The sequence below is a fragment of the Micropterus salmoides genome, unplaced genomic scaffold (assembly GCF_014851395.1).
Source record: "Micropterus salmoides isolate LMB-PRFRI ecotype aquatic unplaced genomic scaffold, ASM1485139v1 Ms_hic_scaffold_10, whole genome shotgun sequence".
Taxonomy (NCBI): Eukaryota; Metazoa; Chordata; class Actinopteri; order Centrarchiformes; family Centrarchidae; genus Micropterus; species Micropterus salmoides.
In genome coordinates this window covers 31,636,086-31,660,883 of record NW_024040041.1, presented here as the reverse complement: position 1 = coordinate 31,660,883, position 24,798 = coordinate 31,636,086, and the positions used below count along the sequence as shown (strand labels likewise).

The 24,798-nt window shown below is 40.4% G+C and overlaps 1 protein-coding gene across 1 annotated transcript in view; it reads right to left on the bottom strand.

Moving 5' to 3' along the window:
• Positions 1 to 4,112: 4,112 nt before the first annotated feature.
• Positions 4,113 to 24,798, bottom strand: part of LOC119896550 (transmembrane protease serine 9-like) — a 134,945-nt gene continuing 114,259 nt past the window's right edge. The window contains exons 3-11 of the mRNA XM_038710021.1: positions 21,977 to 22,139; positions 16,728 to 17,002; positions 13,854 to 13,999; positions 13,520 to 13,772; positions 12,626 to 12,791; positions 11,032 to 11,306; positions 7,961 to 8,106; positions 7,630 to 7,879; positions 4,113 to 5,006 (exon numbers count right to left, since the gene is read on the bottom strand). Of these exons, the coding sequence (XP_038565949.1) occupies positions 7,643 to 7,879; positions 7,961 to 8,106; positions 11,032 to 11,306; positions 12,626 to 12,791; positions 13,520 to 13,772; positions 13,854 to 13,999; positions 16,728 to 17,002; positions 21,977 to 22,139 (1,661 nt within the window). The 3' untranslated portion in view covers positions 4,113 to 5,006; positions 7,630 to 7,642. The remainder of the gene's footprint in view (positions 5,007 to 7,629; positions 7,880 to 7,960; positions 8,107 to 11,031; positions 11,307 to 12,625; positions 12,792 to 13,519; positions 13,773 to 13,853; positions 14,000 to 16,727; positions 17,003 to 21,976; positions 22,140 to 24,798) is intronic.

Here is a 24,798-nt window from a genome sequence, read left to right as displayed (position 1 = left end):
AGTCTCTCTGTCTCACTGTCTCTCTAACATTGTCTGTCTGTCTGTCCCTTAACAAATATCTCTCTATTGTTCTGTCACTCTGTCTCAAGTTGTCCGCCTGTCTGTCTCTGTATTTCTATCTGTCTGTCAATGTCTGACTTTCTGTATTTCTATCTGTCTGTCTGTCTCCCCCTCAACTTCATTTCTATCTATCTCTCAGTCTGTCTGTCTGTCCCTTATCTCACATCTGTCTGTCTTTTTATGAACCAACATCTATCCTGTCTGTTTATTTGGTTACCTATCTATCTTTGTTCTTTTGACTGACTCATTTCAACTTCCATTTATGACAGTATAACAACTTTCATCATTTTAGCAACTCAACATTTTAGCTCTGTTCAACTTCCAAGTTCTTATTCAGTGAATTGCAACGCCATTGAGCTTCTTAATACTTCATTATGCATTTGATTTCATCTCTTCTGCATTTCTGCAATCTTTTGTAGGTTTTTTGTGCATTTCAGCTTCTTCATGCATTTGAATTAAGCTCTTTTGCATAGTCTGCGATGCTTAGCAATTGTTTGTGCATTTCAGCTTCTTTGAGCATTTGCATTTAGCTCTTTTGCATTTTCTACAATGTTTTGCAGTTTTTTTGTGCATTTCAGCTTCTTTTTTCTTTTTTCTTTTCAGCGTATTTGAGTTGAGCTCTTTTACATTTTCCTCGCAGATTTTTGCAAGTTCATTTCAGCTTCAACAAAATTTCTAGTTATTTATTATTATATATAACCCCTTTTTCGGCCTCTATCTTCTCCTGCACCGTTTGTCCTAGAAACTTTGTTCCAACTTAAAAATGTACATCCTGTTCAGGAGATTTATGCTCTTACTTTTGTTGCTGATATCTGTAATGGTTGATTTTATATTAATATTTTTATGTGGGAAAAAAATGAACGAGTTTCAATGGGAGAACTTTCTTCCAACCTTCTCAACTTTAAGAGCTAAATGCTCCGGCATATGTGCAGCTACAGACTCCAGGTTTCAAAAAAGATGTTGATCTTTCAAAGTTGTATTTGATGTTTGCTAAAAAAAAAAAATGTAGTTTAGGAGCTATGCCCTTCCAAAGTGAAGAGTTTTGCAGCTTTTAGCAGACTTTAGAGCGTGTCATGTGATCATGTTAGAGGGTGGAGACCAGGATTTGGCAGACCAGAATATTTTTTGTACTGAACTGAAGAAATGGTTCTGCAAATACATTTCATTTCTGACGGCCTTGACGTTCTTGAAAACTTACAAAACTTTGAACACACGCCAGGAGGGTCAAAAACCATCAAGAAGTCAGCCATTTTGGATTTAATTGTCATATTTGGCGATTTACACACTCCGCACTATAACAAAGTCATCCTAGAGAATTAGTCCGTGCGACTTTCCAAAAAGTTTAGCTGTGCAGTCTTTTCCCATAAATGATTGAGAAATAAATGAGTTTTGGTCGACCGGGGCAGTCCGTGGTGTGGAATTTAAATTATTTGCCACGTAACAGGATGTTGTTACAACTTAAGTGTACATGCTCACATCTGTACCAAACACATCTACATGCCAAAATTCAGTTATAGTCATAGCGCCACCTACTGGCATATATGTCATATATTAGCAGTAAAAAGAAATGCATGTTTTCTACCAGGGCAGTAAAATGTGAAGTTTAGCTGCTGATCTGAGCTTCCCTGCTCTTTACTGTTTCATTACCAATAATATTCATCAGCTGTTTGTCTCAGGAAGGTAACACCACATTTCTGTCCAGGTAACAAAGCCATCAGAGGCTGGAGAAGAACTACATGAAGTTACAATCCAACTACATATTCTGGCTGATCTGAGCTTAGATGCTGGAAGCTGCCGTTTTATTGCCAAATATTGATCAACTGATTCTCACGAACATAAGATACAAAGCCAAAAACAGAGTGCTGGGGAGAGAGAAAGAGAGAGTCACTACATGAAAATAATCTAACTAACATAACATCACAAGCCAAAGCACAGCGCTGGAGAATAAACCAATCCAACTAACAATAAATGTTTTTCTACCAGTCAGTAAAAGTTTTACTGGCTGATGCTTCCATGCTCTAAGCTAATGTTATGGTTTTATTGCCAAATGTTACTGATCAGCTGATTGTCTCGCTAAGTAACCGGAAAAGCCAAACCACAGGCTGGAGAATAAGTAGGCGCCATGAAATTAAGTGGTGCTAATTAGCAGTTTCAGGAACGGGACCACACATCAAGCACGTCATCGCCAGCATTCCATGAATACCCTCACGTCCTAACTCCTCCCCTTCACTCTCTTATCCTGCATCCCTTCCCCCCACCCCTTTCTCTGTCCTGACTCCGGATCTTTTTCCTCTCCATAGGGTTATAAGGGGGTCCGTCGTGCCCGGGTGCTACAGCGGATTACCCTATCGTAGCTTCCCCACAACGCTTTCAAACGTCTCTTCGGCAACCGCAAGTCTCGTACATCTTCTGTTTCGGTCATTCATGTCACCAGTGACAGGGGAAACATGTCAGGGCTCTCTGTGATTATGGCCAGCTAATAACTAAAGCTGTCAAACAACAGTTTTCTTTTTTATCGCTAAAGTCTGACAAACAAAGTTAATTACCTGTCCAGCAGAAAACAGACAACTTAAGCACCGCTTTGAAAACATCTGTCCCACATTAACATTATAGTATTCCATCTGGGAAAATCCACAAAATCCTTGATTTCTGCCGTGAGCTGTCTGTCCCGACTCCGTCTGGCTGTCGGCTCTAGTGCTAAATAACACGTGTGCTCCTTCAGTTGTCCAAATGTCACTTCTCTTCTTACTTCTAATAAACCAGAAGACTACTCAGAGACTGTATTACTATTATTATTAGTCCTTCTCCTAACGCCGTGATGACAAAATGCACTCTGTAGCGCTGTTTGTTTGTTGACAGCTACGGTATAAACATGACAACAAAATACAGTGACCTCCATAGCAGGGGGTTATGTAGATAAAAATCGCTGTGTCAGAAATCACCCACTACTCACTATGTAGTGAGCTCGCCATTTTGTAGAGCTATCCGAATGTATAGTGAGAATTATTATATTATACCCTATATAGTCCACTCAATGTATCCCAGAATGCATTTTGAAAAGTAGTGTTCAACCGATGGTCACTAACCAAGCCCTATATACCATCATGCATTGCGCTGATAGAAAAAACTGATTGTCAGATGGCAATGACGCAATTAACGGCACAGAAATAACGAGTACGGGTAGTGTACGAAAGTGTTGTTTTAATAGTGCGAGTGAGCTCACTATATAGTGCTGTACATACAACTCCCTACAGAGGGGGTAGGGAGTAGTGAATGAGTGGGGATTTTAGACACAGCCAGAGTCTCATTCTAAGGTAATAAAAACATAATGGATCATTATGTAAGTTCTTTATACACCACTGAAAACATAGTAATGGATCTTATACTGCATTTCTGTCAATAGAGCCTCAGAAATATTACACACTGACCCTTTAAGTACAATATTTTAGGACTCTTTCCACCTCTGGATATGCCCCATGCTAGTTTGACATGTGATTACATGGGTTGAAATTTGAGATCATCCCTAACATTTATTACTAAACTGGTAAAAACACAATCATTGATGAGTGACACACCTTTAACCCTTTCCTCTCTCAGCAACAGACTGCGAATCATTTAGCTACAGAAAAGTTTAATACTCCCCCTAAAAATCAATATGACCAGGAAAAGCTTCAGTTACCAAAATGTCAGTTGATTTCCTCCTTTGTTACGTCTTACACCCACTAGAGGTCACACATCATCCATAAATAAAACATGCACTACTGCACTACTCACCATTCAAATGCATTTCTGTACATACAACAAGTCTGAGGGGCCTGAGGAAACCGGTCTGAGGAGGAGAAATGAGGTCTAAGCGTCTGCAGTTGGACCTTTTTGGAGGGGCGGAGTAAAAGTGAGCGTGTGCAGAACTTTGTGAGTCATATATGAGTGAAAACACAGCATTTGAGACTCGTAGCTACAGATTGAACAGATTAAAGATGTTGTAGTTAGTGACTTTTGTTTGAACAAGAACAATATTCAAGATTTTTATTTTAGAAAATATTCACTTCAGCAACTGTTGCAAAAAAAGTGTATTTATTTTTTTTATTTTGATACATGCATGTGGCTACAAAACACAACTTCAGCCTCCAGAATGACCATACAGTTGAATCAGCACGTCTCTAAAACAGTTTCAACACAAACAGATTATAACCATCATGAAGGAGGATTTCCTGCAGGACATTTAGATTAGACTGCATGAGTTGAGTTCATACATGTGCTCAAAGCCAACAGAAAGGATTTCCCTTAATTAAAAATCAGGTTATTGTGATAAAAAAAATTCCAAAGGGGTTAATAGTTCAGCACTTTCACATCTACAGGACAGTTGTTGCCACGGCAAAACTTGACAAGACTTAAAATTGACATTTATCTTTCAAACCAAATTATTAATGTAAAGTTCAGTTTAAGTATTTTTTAGAGCAAAAGCTGCTTGTTCACTTTAGATATGATTGTACAGTAAGGTACACTAGCTCAGATAGGTAGATGATGGACATGTGATCCTCTGACCTCTAAAATATGTTCCTTTAAGTGTTTTTCAATCCATTTGTTAATGACTTCAGAAAATTCTATGACAGCATGAGTTTAATATACCTGCAATGTAATCAATACACACCATCCTGTTTTCAGTTATTTGAAGGGGAAGTTTTATGTAAATGACAAATTATCATCTTGTCTTTGCGTAACAACTGGATCCTTCAAAAACCTTCTGTCACACAGAGAAGATGTGGAGATGGAAGAAGAATGAGTGAGCAGGAGCGCCTCCGCTGGTAGTTGGTATGTTGCCGGCAGCAGTGCTGTTGCTGTTGTTGCTGGTGGTGTTGGTGTCTGAGCCAGGAAGGTGGTGTTGTTTCCAAATAACAACACTGCTGCCTGGAACCAAGAGCCGCTCTGCTCACCGCCAGATCACCCTGAACAAACAAACAGGACAGATGTGTTCAAGTCCAACTTTCTGTGAAACGGAAAATAATGTTGTGTTGTCTTTTTTTTGTTTGTTTCTCCAAATGCGCTATAAGGTCAAAATACAATTTTGCCTTCTCACCAAGCTCTCTTGTGAGTGTGTAAAGTGAATAAGCATATTTCCAGAAAGGCCTTGAAATGTGCTCATTTTAAAGCGAGACTATGCAACTTTTCCTGATCAGCAGTCACTGTCGTTCCATGAGGCAATTATTGAATAATGGAAAATGATCTAATGAAACAGTAGTGAGAGTTTAGAAGAGTTGATTAAGAAAAAAGCTCAGGTCTAGGTTAGTTGAAAACCCAAAACTTGTCTTCACCACTTCTCCAATCTTTGCTAAAATAGTCAGCAACTCAGAGTCCTGAAAAGCTCACGGGAGTCAGTCAAAAACTGGTGCAATACAATGCGGCGCTGTAGCTCTCTTGTGGGAGATGTAAAAACACTGTTCTCAGACACTGAAGGTTACATGGTTTGCTTCAGTTGACAAAAAGTATAATACACAGATTCTGTTCTTCATCATTCTCTTTCTCTCTATCTCCATTTAAACCATGTTTGAACCAAGGAGGTGCAGAGACACACCAAAGTAAAGTGACCTGTATGCCGTTACAATCAAGATCTCATATGATTTGTTAAGATGCAGCACAAAAACAGCACTTGCTCCCCTGGAGCAACAGAACCACATAAAACAACATCAATATACCGTCAGTATTAAATAGCCAGTACTCCGACTAAATCCATCCATTTTAGCAACGTTTTATCATATTGAGGTTAAGACAAATTAATTATTTAATGTCAATCGCTAACCTGACAACCCGCCTCGCTTTTCATGTCTGTCACATGTGCTCAGTGTGAACCTGCCCTCATCTGTGAAGAGAACAGGGAACCAATGGCAGGCCTGTGAATTCTAGTGTTCGCTAGCGAATGCCAATTGAGCTGAACGGGCTGCAAGTATCGCCTCATACTACCAGTAGTGACAAGGACACAGAGCAGTAAGTCAGGAAGGATAAGGAGAGAGCTACTGTCAGTGGCCTCCACCTGCAAAACCATTTATCCGTTTAGGGTTGTCTGGCTGTTGCCTCTCCTCTGCACCTGTTTTTACTTTAACTTGCACTAAAACAAGTGACATTGATTCACAACCGCTTATGCTTCCTAAGAGGACCGATTGATATTAAGTTATTGAAATTGTAACAATTGTGAATAATTGTGTGTGAGAAATGGTGAGCAGACCAACAAAGCTTAAGCCAAAGGGGTTATGAACCAAAATGGGGATACTCTCTACCTGTTGTCACCAAATTGGCATGAAGCACAGCTGGAGGTTGGACTAAAGGCTGAGGGTTTCAGATGTGTGGGTGCAAGTAAAGTGTATGTGTGTGTGTGTGTGAGTGTGTGGGTGTGTGTGTGTGATGTATTAGTACGAGTAAAGAGAAAAAAGAAAAGGCACAGAGAGCGAGATATTTGTGATGCTATTCCAGGCTTTTACCGCAGCTTCTTTCAGTTCTTGTTTGTTTCGGGGTGTTTCTCCCTTCAGTCTCCTCTTAAGGAGGTGAAATGCAGCTCTATTGGGTTAAGGTCAGCTGATTGACTTGGCCAGTCTAAAACCTTTTTTCCCCTGATGAAGTCCTTTGTTTTGTTGGCAGTGTGCTTTGGCTCATTGTCCTGCTGCATGATAAAACTTCCTCCCCATTAGTTTCAATGCATTTCTCCGTAAACTGGCAGACAAAATGTTTCTGTCCACTTCTGAATTCATTCAGTTACATCATCAATAAATATTAATGAGCCAGAAGCAGCCATGACATCACCTCCACCACGCTTCACAGATGAGCTTCGGATCATAAGCAGTTCCTTTCTTTCTCCACACTTTGGCCTTTCCGTCACTTTGCTAGAGATTAATCTTGGTCTCATCAGTCCATAAGATTGTGTTCCACAACTTTTGCAGCTCATCTCTGTACTAAATTTCAATCTGGCCTTCCGATTCTTCCTGCTGATGAGTGGTTTGCATCTTGTGGTGTGGCCTCTATATTTCTGCTCTTTGAGTCTTCTTCCAACAGTGGATTGTAAAACCTTCACCCTGCACTGTGGAGGTCGTTGGTGATGTCACTTACTGATGTTTTGGGATTTTCTTCACAGCTCTCACCATATTTCTGTCATCAACTACTGTTGTTTTCCTTGGCCGACCTGTTGGACGTCTGTTGCTCAGTACACCAGTAGTTTCTTTCTTTCTCAGGACATTCCAAATTGTTGTGCTTGCTATGCCCAATGTTTGTCCTGTGGCTCTGGTCGATTTTCCTTCTTTTCTCAGCTTGACAATGGCTTGCTTTAACAGGAAATGCAGTCTTTATAGGTTTGAACTAGGGATGAAAACTTAGCCTAGTCCTGCAGAGCTATTTAATGTTTGGACAATCAACCTAAAAGGCAACACCTGGGCAACAAGAAACATTCAGTCAAACATAATTTTCCTCACTTGAAAAATGGGTGGGTTCAAACAAAGGGTGGTTTGTCCTGAGATGTTTAACACATCTAGATGTGAATACCAGGAAATGAGCTAAAATCAAAGTCTGGACAGGGCTGGCACTTACATTAGGGTGTGCTTCATGGTGGTGTACAGGTGACGCTGAGGTCACCGTCAGTCCCAGTGGACGTGTAGGTGTAGTAGCCTGGCTGGTTGCTGGTGATCTGGCTGTTGATCCAGGACTGATACTGGGACACTCGGGTGTAGCCTGAGGGGAGATTAGGCTGGGCACAGCCTCTACTACTGGTAAAACTCACGATTCCCCCCTGGATCCACCGACCGCCCTGCTTGCTCACCAGTGCACCTCCAGAATCACCCTTTAAGGAAAGAAACATCTTAGAGAAGGAATCTTTGCAAAATGTGAAATCGGACACAAACATAGGCGTAAAAATGATCACCTGACAGATGTCCTTTCCTCCAGTAGTGAACCCGGTGCACATCTTGTTGTTTGTGATTAAGCCTGCTATGTAGCTACAGCTACACTGTCTGTTCCCCACAATCGGCAGCTGCACCTCCATGAGGTTTCCTGGGGATGGAAGGGACACTGAAGAGACACAAATTCAGTTTAGTAAACAACAAAGTGGTGAAATGTGGTTTCAAATGGTTTCACACACAATGGACAGTTCTATATATCATACAGGCTTTGTCCTCTAAGGCTATCGCTAGTTGTTTGTGAGTGATAGTGGTTTATCCCTCGCACACACTAGCACTGCTGAAAGAGCCTTTTTCACGCCTATCCTGTCTATAAATTGGGGTCAGATTTTTCTTCTGAAGAACATATAAACACCAAAGATTAAAGAGCAAAAGAAGGAGAGGCAGAGCGTCATCGGGCTTTGCCCCGCCTGCCAGATTATGGGCTTGAGGGCCGTGTCTGTTTCCGCAACATGCTAGTTAGCCCTGACTCTGCAGGTCTCGTGTCTGCTCTGTCCGAGGATATGTTGCCTGTGCAGATGCACCCACTGGATGGTGCTCTTTGACCCGGAGGAGCCAGAGTCGGACAACTCTTGATGATTCCCTCTGTAGCTGTTACTTGTTTAACAAAAACCTGCACATGAATAATCATACTGTATGTCCTGCTCAGAGGGACAGGATTATTTGTACTGGCACAATGCTTACTTATACTTAATGCTAATTATTTATTCATTATCTGCATTTGTATTGATTGATTCTGATTGTGATTGATTATTGAATGACCCAGAAAATGATCATTAGGCTAATTGTTTCAGGGAAAGTGCAACGATTTACATTACATTTATTCATTTAGCTGACGCTTTTATCCAAAGTGACTTATAATTGCTAAATATGTGGGTATATGAGGTCGCACGCCTGTGGAGCAACTAGAGGTTAAGGCTGCGGTCAAATTCAAAAAAATCTCCTTTCCTAACCTCCTTTCCTTGACCTCGATGGAAAACGTCATGAGGTCAAGGTCATGAGAATATATGCATCATCAAATACGATTTTACCCATTTTAAATAGTAACAAAATCAATCGAAAATCAGCGTTGATAATGTGGCAGGCCGCCACAAATAAATTAGTGTGGGAAACGCCTACTGTAGAGGTTATCCAGCTTGATCTTTGCCTTTATTAAGGTGAGGGTGTCAGCATCTGTGACTGAAGTAAAATTAATTTGCTGAAGGCTGCAGTACATAACGTGAGGCTGCACGCTGCAACATTATCCTCACTTTGATCACGACTAGTAACAGCTCGCATGGGTCTCAGTTATTGTTGACAGTTTAAGATATATGCATATTAGCAAGTTATGGCATAAGAGAGAAAAGGCTTAATAGCCAATGGTAAATTACATGGTGATCAACCTCCTTTATCCGTCATAGTTGGTGATTTATTGTTTTTTATTGTAGAAAACACTTAATGGCTTATCTCAACAACCCGAAAGATAAAACGGTGTTGAAACAGTATTAGATTACAAAAATGTCATAAGAAAACAAACCAAAAGAAAGAAGGTAATTGTGAGTCATAATGTGCGTCTGTATTGCAAGGATCTTGCTAAATGTGGTTGATGGATTTTATCTTTTGAGTTTGAGAACGTGCGCCGCTTTAAATGTTGCCGCCGCAAGGAACTGTGGGACGGCATTCTCTCCTTTCCTTTTGTAGGATGGTCCGGTGTACCCTTTGCTAAAGGAGATATGAAAGGAAGCATTGAGGCACCTTTCCTTGGCTGTTAGAGAATTCGAACAGGTCTTATCATGGCTGCCACTGAAATACTTCCGGTTCGCTTCACTTAGTGACGAACCTTCCTGAGCAAAAAAGACTTTTCGAATGCAGCCTAAGTGTCTTGCTCAGGGACACAATGGTGGATGGGCCACAGTGGGGAATTGATCCCAGGCCTCTCACATGAAAGGCATGTGGAACCTTTGTAAATGTAAATGCTCTGTATAACTCAAAACGCTTTTTTCACTCACATTCATTCATTGAGCCTAAGCGCTCAAACAGAAACTAACATTCACAAACAGCCACCAGAGGCAATTCGGGGTTCAGTATCTTGCCCAAGGACACTTCAACACACAGCCTGATGGAGCCGGGGATTGAACAGCCAACCTTCCGATTAACAGGCAACCCGCTCTACATCCTGAGCCCCAGTCGCCCCAACCTTTAAACTGTAAAACATTAGGCTTCTAATACAAACTGTAGGCTGTTATTACTGATGTTTTGGGGGAATTGCTTATTTCTTTAATTCATTAGTTAGTTATTTACTTATTTTATTTATTTGCTTTACATTTATATTCTATTTCCACACAAATGTCACTATATCTGAGCAAAATGACATAATCAGATCATTCAAAAGTCTAATTTCATTCTTAAATGCTGCCTTGCTTTTGGCTTTGACATCACCTAAAAAAGTTGGTAATCTATCTGCTTTCTCTGTGGCCTCTTCATGCCTCAGAATTCAGGGCGATGGCCGTTTTGCGCTCTAATCCAGCTTTAACAGCCAACTCTTTCAGATCGAGGGTTATTACTTTGCATGTTTTTTTTATAATCTTCTCTGTCTTGTTACGTGCACGGCTGTTTTACGCCGTTCCCAGCGCCTGTTTGTTCTTTACAGCGAACAATCTTTGGGGCTTCACCTGTCTGCTCAGCGCCCGTCTCGCTGGCTGTTTGAAGCTTTAGGGGTATCTGTCTTCTGAGGTGGAAGCTCCAGAGGGCATCAGAGTGCACTCAACCAGAGGAATCTCAAACTCTATGGCGCTGCACAGAGGAATGACAGTTGAAGACACTGTCGCTTCTTTGTCTTCCCCTTGTTCTTTTATTTGGTTCTATCTGCGGGACGTCTCCCACTTCTCCTTGACTCACTCTGTGCTGAGTGTTGCTGTCAGTGAATGTGCTCGTACCCCTTCCTACCTGCCTGTTGACACATGGAGAGCTGTCCTCCACTGAGAAAACACAGTTGTTGAAACCATTATAGTTATACTGTCCCTAAAAATAAATGTAATCCAGGTGCTTTCTGACCCACCTCCAGTTCCAACATTGCCCCAGCCGGTGGCCCAGGTGAGAGTCCCCTTGTAGTAGGTGCTGCCTGGAGCTGCCAGGCAGACGGGCTGGATGTAGGAAGTGAAAGCCACCGGTGAGGAGAGCTTCAGGAGGCAGATGTCGTTATCCAAATTTACGGGGTTATAGTTGGGATGAATGATGATCTGTGATACTGTCCGAGACGCTTTATTGGGGTTTGATCCCTGTAGAGTCTGGAGACCCAGAACCACAGTCAGAGTGCTCGTGGTTATGCCTGTGCTGTAATCAGAAGAGAAACAAAACAGTGCAAAGTCATTTAAAACAGAACTGTAGTCCAGATCTCTTTAGCGGAAATGAAGTCGACTTTAAGACCATGTCTGGTCTAGTTTGTATGGAGCCTGATAGATGTTGCAACAGGGAGATATCATTCCCACAACTTAGTCGTTCATGCGCTCAATTTACTTTTTCATGACCTCAAGTCCTAATTAGAGAAGCTGTTCCCTAATTTATACAAACCTGAGAATGAAGCATTTTATCATGCTGAAAACTGATGGTGTTGAATACCCATAAGGTAGTCCCACCCTAAAACATAACCTGATTAATTGGCTATTTTACTCTAAATATGAACACAAATTTACTAAATGAACATCATGCTGTATTGAGAAGGACTTGAAACTGTCTAAAGAGATCACAACCTGGTAAGGACAGTGTTTACTGAGATTAGAAATCAGGGTTTTTTTTCTTTTGAAAGATGCACATTTCTTTCCTCTTTATTTATATTGCATTGAATGTTTTGTTATTGCGCTAATAAACCTTTCTCAAAGCATTTTCATTTGTTACTTAACATTTCTTGTTGCAAGGTAATTTTCAGAACACTTTTAACAAATGCTTACAGAAAGTGTTGGGTAATCTGCGTCCTCAGTGTAAATGACACCTATGATCACCTAAGATTACAATACTTAAGGATCGCAGCTCAGCGTCCATTCTCTGCTGGTTCGTCAAAGTAATCAACTGTATGTCTTTGACACTCCAGCCCAACCTGAAACTGTTCGAGCTTTACCAACTATCTGCTGGTTATTGCCTGTGTGTCTTACCTCAGGCAATAATAAATCACCTTAAACTTCCATCCTGCATCTGTCTGCTTCTGGGTTCAAACGATATTCAAATGATATCTAGCAAAATTACAGTAAATCACAGGGTTTTTAACATGTTTTAAAATTTGTTATATGAAAATAAGCTGGTTTAATCTGAATATCGCTCTGCCCCCTTCTGGTTAGCTCTAGAGCTACAAAAGGCCTAAAATGCAGCCTAAACTCTTGTTTAAGTGTCTCTTTTTATTTTCACCCCTGCCTCTTGGAGCAGTTCTTCCCAACCTTGTTGGCTGTGGACCTCTCATAAATTAAGCATTATCTGCTTGCTACCCGTCATCAAAGGTTGAAACAACGTAGATTTTCACCTTGAATGATGATGAATGATAAAATCATTTAAATTCGAGCAAAGGTCTCAACCCCATGTTGGGAACCACTGCCTTAGACAGGCTGTTTACCGGACTGCATGGCATGTTGTTTGTTGTCACAGACCCTACCCTCACTGCTTACCTTGCACAGCAGTGAGCAGCAGTCAGCACCCAGTCATTGTTGATGAGGGTTCCTCCACAGAAGTGGAACCCTGTAGAGGTTTGCAGACTGGCCTGCCAGGGCCAGCTGCCTGCAGAGGCCACCTGTCCTCCAACAATCTTGGTGTTGAGTGTTGGCTGACCACAAACTGAGGAGAGAGACAATAAAGACACAGAGTGAGCAATACAGGGTTTACAGCAAATACTATCAATAACAAAACTATTTTAATCAACAACATGTTTAAAACGTCCAAATGACAGATGGACAAGAAGTCAAAAAGTTAGCATCTAGTTGTGAGGGAGACTCACTTGCTCACAGCAATTAATGTGTAAATACAATATGTGTCTATGCTATATTAACATGGGATATATTTTGTGATTACTTTTATCACTTTACTCATTCAAACACAAAGATTTTTGATAAGTGACATTTAACCTGGTCCTCTCTCAGCTAGACTGGAAAATCATCCTCCACTTAGAGAAAAGGAGTTTGCAGTTATTTTCAGTATTCCTCTAGAACTCATTATGACCATGAAAATGTCTTGAGTAAAAAAGAAATGTCCGCTGTTTTCCTCTTTTGTTACATCTTATGACCACTAGAAGTTACTAATACTTACTATTGGTCGTAATAAGCTGCTTGAACAATCAACCTATACAGACATTTTTCTGGTGAGGACGGGCTGAAATGACCGTATGTGTCACATTCTGCCTGTCTGTTATATTTAGATTTATTCTCTTCCTGTTCTGTGTTTTGGCATCCACTGTAGTTTGATTATTCTAATTCTGGTTTTAGTCTGTTTCCATGTTTTATCTGGTTTTTATCTGTCACCTGGTGTTTAGTGGTGTTTTGGTATTTCTGGACACAATAGACACTTACCTTGGGCTGCTGGGGGTGGCGTGGTAGGACAGCTTATGCTGAGGTCACCGTCGGTCCCAGTGGAGGTAAAGGTGATGAAGCCTGGCTGGTTGCTGGTGATCTGGCTGTTGATCCAGGACTGATACTGGGACACCCGGGTGTAGCCTGATGGGATATTAGGCTGGGCACAGCCCTTACTACTGGTAAAACTAGTGATTCCCGCCTGGATCCAGCGACCGCCCTGCTTGCTCACCAGCGGACCTCCTCCATCCCCCTTAAAGGAGAGAAACATTTAGGAGAAGGAATCTTTGCAGAAGGTCAAATCTGACACAAACACAGGCGTAAAAATGATCACCTGACAGATGTCCTTTCCTCCAGCACTGAACCCAGTGCACATCTTGTTGTTTGTGATCAAGCTCACTCCGTAGTTACAGGTACACTCTCTGTTTCCTACAACCGGCAGCTGCACCTCCATTAGGTTTTGTGGGAAAGGAAGGGACACTAAAGAGACACAAATTCAGGTTAATAAACAAGTGTTCACATCTTTTAAAATGGTTTCACACAAAATGGGCAGTTTAATAAACACATCAGTGATCTGTGGCACACCTCAAGGTTTTCCAGGTGTTCCTCTGTGGATCAAACAGACATTCTCACTACTTGAACTTAAAGGACCATGCCAGCAGTTTTACAATGTCTTAGCCCATTAAAGGGACAATGAGTAACTCCATTGTTAAACCAAAGGACAGGTCCCCCACCAAACTGCAAAACACTTCCAGTACTTCAAATTAAATTTATATAACGGCAATTCATTACAAAAGTTATCTCATTTCACTTTTCATACAGTGCATGTCAAGATTGTACTCTTTATATTATTATTAACACTTGAGGCAAGAAAAGACTCTCTTCTTGGAGGTAGAGAGACCTCGAATGGAACTGTGACTCATGTTTGGTGGCCATCTGTCTCGACCAGTTGGGGTTGAGAGAGACAGAGAGCCAGAGAGAGCGTTGAATAGCGAAAGAGAGTGAGAGAGGGTGAGAGGGTGATGCAACACAATGACCACATGTAGAAATACATATACAGTAAAAGTGGCTGAGGTGCAGACAGGAAATAAATAATGTTATTGATCATTTTACTAATATTAATGATAATACAAATAATAGGATTATTAATAATTGTACCAGTGGTGCCTGACCATTAAGAGCTTTGTATGTGAGAAGAAGGATTTTAAATTCTATTCTGGATTTTACAGGAAGCCAATGCAAAGAAGCTAAAACAGGAGAAATGTGATCTCTTTTTCTGGTTCCTGTCAGAACACGTGCTGCAGCATTCTGGATCAGCTGAAGAGTCTTAATGGACTTTTTTTAAGCAGCCTGATAATAATGAATTGCAGTAATCCAGCCTAGAAGTAACAAATGCATGGACTAGTTTTTCTGCATCATTTTTAGACAGGATGTTCTTGATTTTTGTAATATTACGTAGGTTAAAAAAAGGCTGTCGTTGAAGTTTGTTTAATGTGAGAGTTAAACAACATGTCCTAATCAAAGTGGTGCTGGAGGCCAGGGCGATGCCATCCAGGGAAACTATATCTTTAGATAATGCGTCACAGAGGTGCTTGGGCCTCGGAACAATAAGAGTATAACATTTGAAAATTACAGGTCATCCTGGTTTTTATATCTTTAAGGCATGCTTGAAGTTAAGCAAACTGATTGGTTTTATCTGGCCTGATCGAGTATCATCTGCAAATCAATGAAAGTTGATAGCAAGGAGTGTTTCCTGATGAAATTGCCTACAGGAAACATATGTAGAGTGCAAATGCAGCACTAAGATCTAACGAGACAAATACAGAGACCTACAAGTCCTTTGTCTGATGCAATAAGAAGGTCTAATGATATAATGTTTCTCCCATCATAAAAGGGTCAAAGTAGCAAAAAAATAAATAAAACAGCAATTACAATTCCCTAAAAGGCTTTTTATGTTCATTGGAGTTTCACCTGTGCATGTATATTAGTTATAATCAAAAGTGTACTTTAATGTTTAATGTTTAATGTCACAAGGTATCCAAATCACAAGCTCTTATGTCCATGCTTACACTGGCAGACATATAGCTACCTAGAAGAACTTACATTCTACTTTACTAACTTTACATTCTATTTTATTTTAATTACCACATATTCGATGCATCATGGCTACAACTCAAAATGTGAATGTTTTTTAAAAACAAATATTTCCTGTCTCACACTGAACAACAGATCTAAGATTTATAAAAAGGATATTTCACTTCATCACTTCACTTCAAGATTTATTTTCATCTTTCTAAGTCAATGAAACAAAGATATTGTATTTTAATGAATCATACTGGTGTTATACTGTATGCACTCTAACAAAGCATGGATGTAAACAATTCTTAATAAGTGCATTCATGTCACGATTTGATCACGATTTTACTTTCAATTTTTCCATCTTGTTTAATTTCTCTACCAGTGGACTGTAGAATAAAGCAAGATAACTGGCTTTTCCGGGTAGCTAAAGGAGTAACTTTGTGACAACTGAGGCCTGTGCTACCCATTGTAGAGTTCAACCTACTCAGATTTAATTCAGGGTTATCAAGCAAAGTCAGGCTTGATAAACTCTTCTTTTATGTGTAATGATTTAAGATGAAAGGTGCAACTGCATATTAGGTCCGTTAAACAAAAAAAATGGAGCAAGGAGAGAGGGGTAATAATCAGAGAAAAAATTCCAAAAGAATATTTTGTTAAATTTATGGGGGGAAAAATAATCACAAATCTACAAGAAAAGGCCTGAATATCATCTGACATCCGTCATAAAACTGTGAGCAAAACCATTTTAAAAGCCTGTTCACCTTAGCTCGCCTCGCAGTACAGGCCACTGATCTGTATCACATCTGTATCTCCCTGCCTCTGTGTGTGTGTGTGTTTGAGAGAGTCTTCCCTATCCTGAGTACCTGATGTGTGTCCCCTGGTTGTGTCCCACAACGCTTGTTTGCTCTTGTATAAATGGTTTTCAGTCCCTGTTCAGTCATTGCAGTATGTTGAAGTCACATTATTCTGCTTTTTGCTAATAAACCTTGCAAACTGATGTCAGCTCTCCACTGTTGTGCGTTTGGGCTCAAACCTGCTTATCACTCGATGAATCCTGAGAAAGTTATTGCCACCATTGTAATTAGTTTGTCTCTGAAAATAAATGTAATCCAGGTCCTTTCTGACCCACCTCCAGATCCAACATTGCCCCAGCCGGTGGCCCAGGAGACAGTCCCCTTGTAGAAGGTGCTGCCTGTGGCTGCCAGACAGACGGGCTGAATGTAGGTGGTGAAAGTCACGGGTGAGGAGAGCTTCAGGAGGCAGATGTTGTTTTCCAAAGTTCCAGAGTTAAAGTTGGGATGAACGATGATCTGTGATACTGTGCGAGACACTTGATTGGGGTTTATTCCCTGTAGACTCTGGAGACCCAGAGACACAACCAGAGTGCTCGTGCTTACGCCTGATCTGAGGTAATCAGAAGAGAAACAAAACAGTGCAAAGACATGAAAAACAGAACTGTAGTCAAGAGCACTTTAGTAAACACTAAGTCCATATTATGACCACATCTAGTTTGTATGGAAATTGATAGATGTTGCAACAGGGAGATTTCATTTCTAATATTCTAATATTATAAATAATTCCTTCATCTTAGTCATTCCTGTGCTCAATATGCTTTTTTTTTCCAATCTCAAGTCCTAATCACATAAATTGTTCCCTTTAATTATGAATTAATACTTCAGTCTGAACATGTAGTCCACGTTCTTTGCACCTGTTGGTTTGAAGACGAACAGAAAACTAAGGATGAACATCTCTTAACCAAAAAACATCTGCAATATCTGATTTTGAGCATTAAATACTTACTTCCCTGCATTCTGGAGACATTTTCTGCATCAATTTGTGGTGAAAATGTCTTTTTTATAAAGAGAAGCACAAAATTCAGGTGACAATTCACAATGTAAAAATATAAGAACAATTAATGCAGTAATCAGTAGCTTATTATAATTTTTTGCTTAACAAATGCTTTCAAAAAGTGGTGGCTACATGTCCCCAGCATCCCCAGTGTGAACGACCCTCCCTCCTTGCCCCCTCCCTACAGGCTGAGATACTGTTGTGAATTATTTTAGAGCATTACAGCCTAAATTGTTATGATTAATTACTAGAGCGATGGTGGTCTACATTTTCATAATTTAAAGTGTTATTTTATAGTATAAAGTTAGGATCACAGTGTTAAAAGTCTATAGTTCTGAGTGTATGTGCTCCTTTTTGTATCAAACTGCCCAGGCTCAGCAGTAGCATGTGTGCAAGACAGCATCAAAAGCACCTGCAAAGGAAAATGCAGAGGCAGATTTTGTGAAAGTTGTATTACAAAACATACATCAATATAGTCCATCACAGTAAGAATGTCCTGTTTCTAGCACAGAACACAAACAACACCAGTTTATTCCACAAATGTCAGGTTATGGATGAAATGTTATGATCAGCGGAGGGCATGCAAAGTACACAGAGAGGAGGAGCAGGCAGTCAGGGACTTTCCCAGATTCAGGTGCAGCAGGAAAGAGAGCCAAGAGATGATGTGAAGCCGAGAAACAGAGCTATAAAAGGAGGTCCAAAAGGAGGTGAAAGTCAGTCGTTACATGGTTTTCATGTCGACTTGGGTCTCTGTTTTGGTAACAGAATGGGGCTCTATTTTGCACCGATCTCTGACACACTCCGGTGGAACTTTTGTGTTCTAATTGGTGTCTGTTTTTGTTGATTAGAAAAATGTTGGTAAAGGTTCAAGCTTTCTAATCTTGCCCAAGTCTTGAATTTTTTACACGACAATACTACATGCTTATCGCTTCACCTCCACTCTCCTCCTGCTCACTCTCTCACTCGGCCCATCACGGTCACTTTGTCCTTCTGTTTCGCTAACACAGGCCTCCTCCTCTGCCTGGAAGTGGCCACTACAGCTCTTTTACTCCTACGCAGGGTACTGCAGCTGATGGTGAAGCTACTACAGCCCCGGTAGCAAACATATCAGTTACTTTCGCGCATTTGGCGGCCTCCTCCTCTGTAGTAAGAGATGTTATTGGGCCAGCCCAATGTCAGTATAGAAAATTCCATGGGCTGCTGTCCATGATTTATGGGCCGATTGTTGGCCCATTTTTTAAAAACAGTTATATAAATAAATATTTACATTACACCCCGGTGACATCACGTAGCGATCCTTGGGCTGATGTCTGCGACTTTGCTGCAGTGGAATAAAGACACGCGTGATTGAGTTTACTTGCTTAGTTATTGTAACACCTCTTGTTAGGAGGATCAGGGTCCAGCCTGGACAGCTCTTCCTCTAGTGAGGAGGAAACTTTGATATGTAGTGGCAGAAACTTGTTTCCATGAGATGATAGATCTCTCTCTCTCTCTTTATCTCTGTCTCTCTCTCTTTCTCACCCATTGCTAATAATGTTTAGGATGTTTACGTTGCACGTAATGAGCACAAATTCACATATAAACTGGATCTGATGCAATACTACTATACAAGAGAGGTAATATGCAGAGACTATGGGATATATGGATGCTTCGAAACCCATCATCAAAACTGACAGGGAAACAACTTCTAGCTCAGTGTTCTAACATTCGCAAACGGCAACTGCCATCACAATTACAGATTGATGAAGTACAATAAATGCTACGGCAAGAGCTCGCCAGGACGACAGGTCAGCGGGGAGATGTTATCATCATCATCCCCACACTAAGAGATTGGGTCCCAAGCCCCAGTAATAATAACAAGCCCTTACGGTACAGAATCACTCAACATAAGGGCGACAGACCTACGATTGAAGATCATAACCAAGCTGGAACCCAAGTACAGCGACCAAGATTGCCAAGGCTAAGTGACAAAGTACCCTCTGAAAGTCTGCTAGAATTAATGCAGCACTACATACTATCCCTACTAAAGCCATAACCGAGACCAATGAGCTGATGTTCACCACAGCAGACAGGAAGGGGCTACCTAAGAAATACAACAAGCTGTCGATACCTGAGGCTCTGGAGACTGCCAAACAAAGACTTACCGCTCTGGCTACCCGCCTAAAGAGATACAAGGGAGAATAAACCGGATGTTCTCCACCGAACCATCCAAAGTGTACTCTCAGTGGCAGGGTAATAACACAAGATCAGATCCACCCAGGGCTGACACATTGTAGATGTTCAGGAAAGCTACAAATACCTTGGGGTACCGCAGGCTAACGGGAACCATGAGGTGGCAGCAAGGAAGTCCGCCACAGCCAAATACCTACAGAGAGTAAGGCAGGTCCTGAAAAGTCAGCTGAATGGGAAGAACAAGATCCGAGCCATCAACACATACACCCTACCAGTCATCAAATACCCCGCTGGTATAATAAACTGGCCAAAAGAGGAGATAGAGGCCGCTGACATCAAGACAAGAAGGCTCCTCACAATGCATGGAGGGTTTCACCCCAAATCCAGCACCCTGAGACTGTACACCAAGCGTAGCGAGGGACGCCGAGGGCTAGTGAGTGTCCAGAACACTTTCCAGGATAAAACGACAAAGATCCAGGAGTACATCAGGAAGATGGCCCCCAAAGATCAAGGGCTTCATGAATACCTCAGGCAGCAGAAACCCGAGGGTGAGGACAAGGAAGATGAAGAACCTTCATGCAGAGACAAGCCGCTGCACAGCATGTACCACAGACAAATAGAAGAAGTGGCTGATACCAAGAAATCCTACCAGTGGTTGGAAAAGGCTGGACTAAAAGACAGCACAGAAGCACTAATCATGGCGGCACAAGAACAGGCACTCAGTACAAGATCAGGCTGGGGTCTTCCACACCAAGCAGGACCCCAGGTGCAGACTGTGCAAGGATGCCCCTGAGACAGTACAGCACATAACAGCAGGGTGTAAGATGTAAGCAGGAAGTGCATACATGGAACGCCATAAGCAGGTAGCTGGTTATGGTGAGGACCCGAGCTTGATATGACTATAAAATATAAAAAAAATTAAAAGTAGCTTAGACGTAACTACGCTCCTTTTGCCACGTTGCTGTAGCTTAGCTTGCTACATTTCTTCTTTTAGCTTCTTTCAACATAGAGTAGCTAGAAGCTTGGCTCACTACATTTTCCAAGTAGCTTTCCCAACACTGTAAAAGAGACAAAGGCGATGTTCAAGGTTTCAAAATGTCTTGTTTAGTATATAATGTAATGTTTCAGTATGCTGAATAACTTACAGTTATTTGTTTCAGTAGCAGGATCTTTTAAGTAACTTAAGTTATAGTTTTATTAAATTACATTATTAAAACAAACATTCCTGTTAACTTTAGCTCAAGTAATAGTACAATCTTATTCTATGGTGCAACACTTCTTTGTAAAGCTTTAATGTAAAGGTATGGAACAGTCTCACTGAGGAACTAAGGCCAAACACAAATCAGTTTAAAATCAGGTATAAAGATATGGTTTTCAAGGGTTACAGGGATGAACAAGCGGTGAATAATCAACAAGTGTTTCTGGGGCTAGTAATTATTTTCAGTTTTGTTGTGTACATAAATTTTTTTATGAGTTGCTGAAATTCTTTCTTTCCTTGGTTTTATTTTTTTCCTTGGTTTTATAAGTGATCTACATTTTGAATTGCTTTTGGGTATGGTTCCCCACTCCTTTTAGAATATGTAATGGAATTGACAAGAGTTTAAAAAGTCTTTGGCTGTGACTATTATTAATTCATTTATTATTGTGTTATTTAATCACTTTGATGTGTTTATTTGTTTGCATTTTCTTGTTGGATGTTTCATTTTACATATATTCGAAATAAACACATAATAAAAAGTTTAAAAAATGTATATGCTCTAGTGTACTAGACATTCTCTGGATCCCAGTTTGTATTTTGTATCCCACTATAACTTTTCAGCTAGGTAACAACAAACATCTTCTGATTGGTTACACGTGGCAAAAAATAGCCTATCACTAACACTCCGGTGAGCAGCGGAGCTGTGTGTGAGAAAGCAGCCGATATTACTGAAGGTGCAATTAACATCAAAATCTGATGATCTATGATGACAAGCAGTCTGTTACACCTGTGAACATGCCCAAAGTCACAGCTACAGGGTTTCCCTCAGTGACACTCTTGAAAGTGACGCCATTTAAATCAATGACTCTCCCCTTACCCACTCACTGCGCTTAAACACAGCATGCATCTGTCTTCTCTGTCTTTTCACTGCAGCTCTGCATCGCAATGTAACGTTACATATTTATTTCTTTAAAAAGTAACAGTGATAATTTCAGTAGCAGAATAATATTTTTTATCTGTCCTCTCAGTCCTCTCAAGACCTCTAGATTTATCTTGCAACCGCCTGGAGAGAATCCTTCCCCCAATTTAGGAATCACTGCCTGTTTACGTCACTGCATGGCATGTTGTTTATTTGTCGCCGCCCTACCCTCTCTGCTTACCTTGCGCAGCAATGAGCAGCAGTCAGCACCCATTGATTGTTAATGAGGGTTCCTCCACAGAAGTGGGACCCAGCGGTTCGCAGACTGGCCTGCCAGGGCCAGCTGCCTGGAGTGGCCACCTGTCCTCCAACAATCTTGGTGTTGAGTGTAGGCTGACCACAGACTGAGGAGAGAGACAAAGTGGACAAAGTGGGGAAATAATTAGATAAAAGAAAGAAAAGAATCTATTAACAACATGTTTACGTCCCAAAATCATGTTTAAAATGTCCCAATGACAGGCAGGAAGTAAAAAAGTGTGCGTAGAAACTTTGACTTACCACTTAGTTGTGAGTGAGACTCTGAAAACATAAAACAAAAAAATATTTATGATACAGTTATTGTGTATTTATATTTACTGATATGTCTTAGCTATAGTTCACATAATTGGCTTAAGTTAAATAATCAAATATTACTTTAATTGCATGCTTACACAAGACTCTTACTACAAGGACAGACTGAAAAGAATAAGAAAGTTAATTTTTAAGGTGGTAGAAGAATTATATGCAGAATTATAGGTCTGTGTTAAATAAATTCAGCGCATTTAATTTTCAATTCAAGCACAATTCAACTTGACTAGTTAGCTGGCGCTATACTAGATTTCTGGCTTGATAAATACATACAAATAATACAAATGTATGAAAGATGTGGAATATTTTAAGGATTGTTGAAAAACTGACACTAAACTGCATTGCTGGCTTTAATTTGCATGAAGACGTATGAAGGACTATGAAGACTTGAAAACCCAGGGAATTTTCTAAATAATCCAAATTTGATTTTGAATTTGTATAAACCTCATATTGCTAACGGTTTATTCAGAATTCTGAATCAGAATACTACCTTTACTGCATGACAAATGTGGAGTATTTTAAGGTTTGACTGGAGTTTGCAGTTGAAAGTAGATAATATTGATATAATCAACTTTTATTTTCAGATACATTTATAAACAGTGCAACACATGCAAAACTTGTCTTCTGCATTTAACCCATCCTAATAAGGAGCAGTGGGCAGCCATTGTGCAGCACCCAGGAAGCAGCTAGGAGTTCAGTGCCTTGCTCATGGGCACTTTATGCAATGGTCCGTGCTGCACTTCAATTGTTGACCCTCAGGTTCACAAGAAAAGTCCCTTTAGACTGAGCCGATGTCGCCTACATTAATAAGACGTGTGTGTTATAAATGTATAAATGCCACACTGACTCATTAGCTCATTTTAAGCATCCCGCAGAGCTTGCAGGGACACGAACAGTATGAATAGACGTGTTTTTCCTTATACTGTATGGTCGGGGTCTTATTTTTTTAAAACTAGGCCCTCCAACATACAGTGACCATTTGGTCATTACTGTCTGGGGACTGTCGGGTGTTTCTGTTTTGAAAAATAAGGTCCATCCCTAGTTCTCTGTTAAGATAAAGTTACTCTACAGGGCCTTTATTTTGAAATATTGTCTTGAGTGTCCTGAGTTCTCAATTAAATACAGTTTCTGAGGTCTTTCTAGTATCTTCTACCAAGTCCAGTTGCCCTTGACCTCAACCTTCGTTGGATAACTATGACCTGGATGACTGAGAACCTTCACAGATGACTAGATAACAGTTGAAAAAGCCTGAAGAAATTGTGAAAATAAGGACATTTTCAACATTCTGTCCATTCATTTCAATAAATGTCCTGGAAATGGGGGTGTAGATATATACAGTGCAGATAGTGCTGCAGTACTCCCACTGTACAGGGGCCCATGACTGGAGTGGGTTAGTTAGGTTAGAAGCTGCAACAATTTCATGGTAAAAATGCATCTAAGCCAGGGGCTTTGTCAGGCTCTTGAAATATTGGGGGCTTAGACCAGGCCAGAAAATTTTAGTTTTTTTTCCTCCTATAAGTCATTGAGTTAAATTTTATTTATTAAATATCCAGTGACAGACGACAATTCAAAATATAAAACATATAGTGTTATAAAATGCAGTAAGGCTCTCAGGCATTTGAACTGCGGTCAGATATGTTTCTCCTGTAGATCAACTTTTCTCATTTAATTTCATCCCTGCTGAGTCAGCAAACATGTAGGCATGACTGAAGTAACCTTTTTAAATGTGCATGTGGCACCAATGATTAATCAATTCATTTTAATTCAGTTATCCCCTGGACTTTAATAGCTCCTGTGTTTCAGAAGTTTTTCTCCTCTTGTCTAAAACGTTCCAAAATCTCTCCCACATATCTGTTTTCTTTTTGCAGAATATCTTAGTAATATTTATAGACAAAAGGTGTAATATATAAATATAATAGATATATAATATAAATAAAATCAAAATCTAATGAGAATAAAGGCATTATATTTTAACAAAATCTTCCTGCCCTGTCCTCTGCTGTGCATTAGCCTGTGTTTTTGCTCTGCTGATAGGTAGAATCCCCTTTAGACCCTTTTTGGGACTGTTTACTGGATGACAGAAGCGCAATTCTCTTCATCAGAGATGGCAAATCGAAACTGAAAATACTTGTAGTCAGACAAAAATCTCACCACAAATCCACACAAATGTGAACTTCAGCACCTTTAATAGAGTACATCTCACAGCTGCTTCACAGGGAAGCTAACATCCCCAATTAGAGTGTATCGAAGTCTTTATTGACTGTACAACTTTATCACAAAGATACATGCAAAAAGGAAAGGTCCTAATTCATGTCTCAAAGAATGAATGCAAATAGTGACTGACAGGAAAAATAGCATTTATATCACTCAGCTGCTTCCTGATTTCTTTTTATAATCATCTGCTAATAGAAATACAGTAAAGCAGTCCTTGGAAAT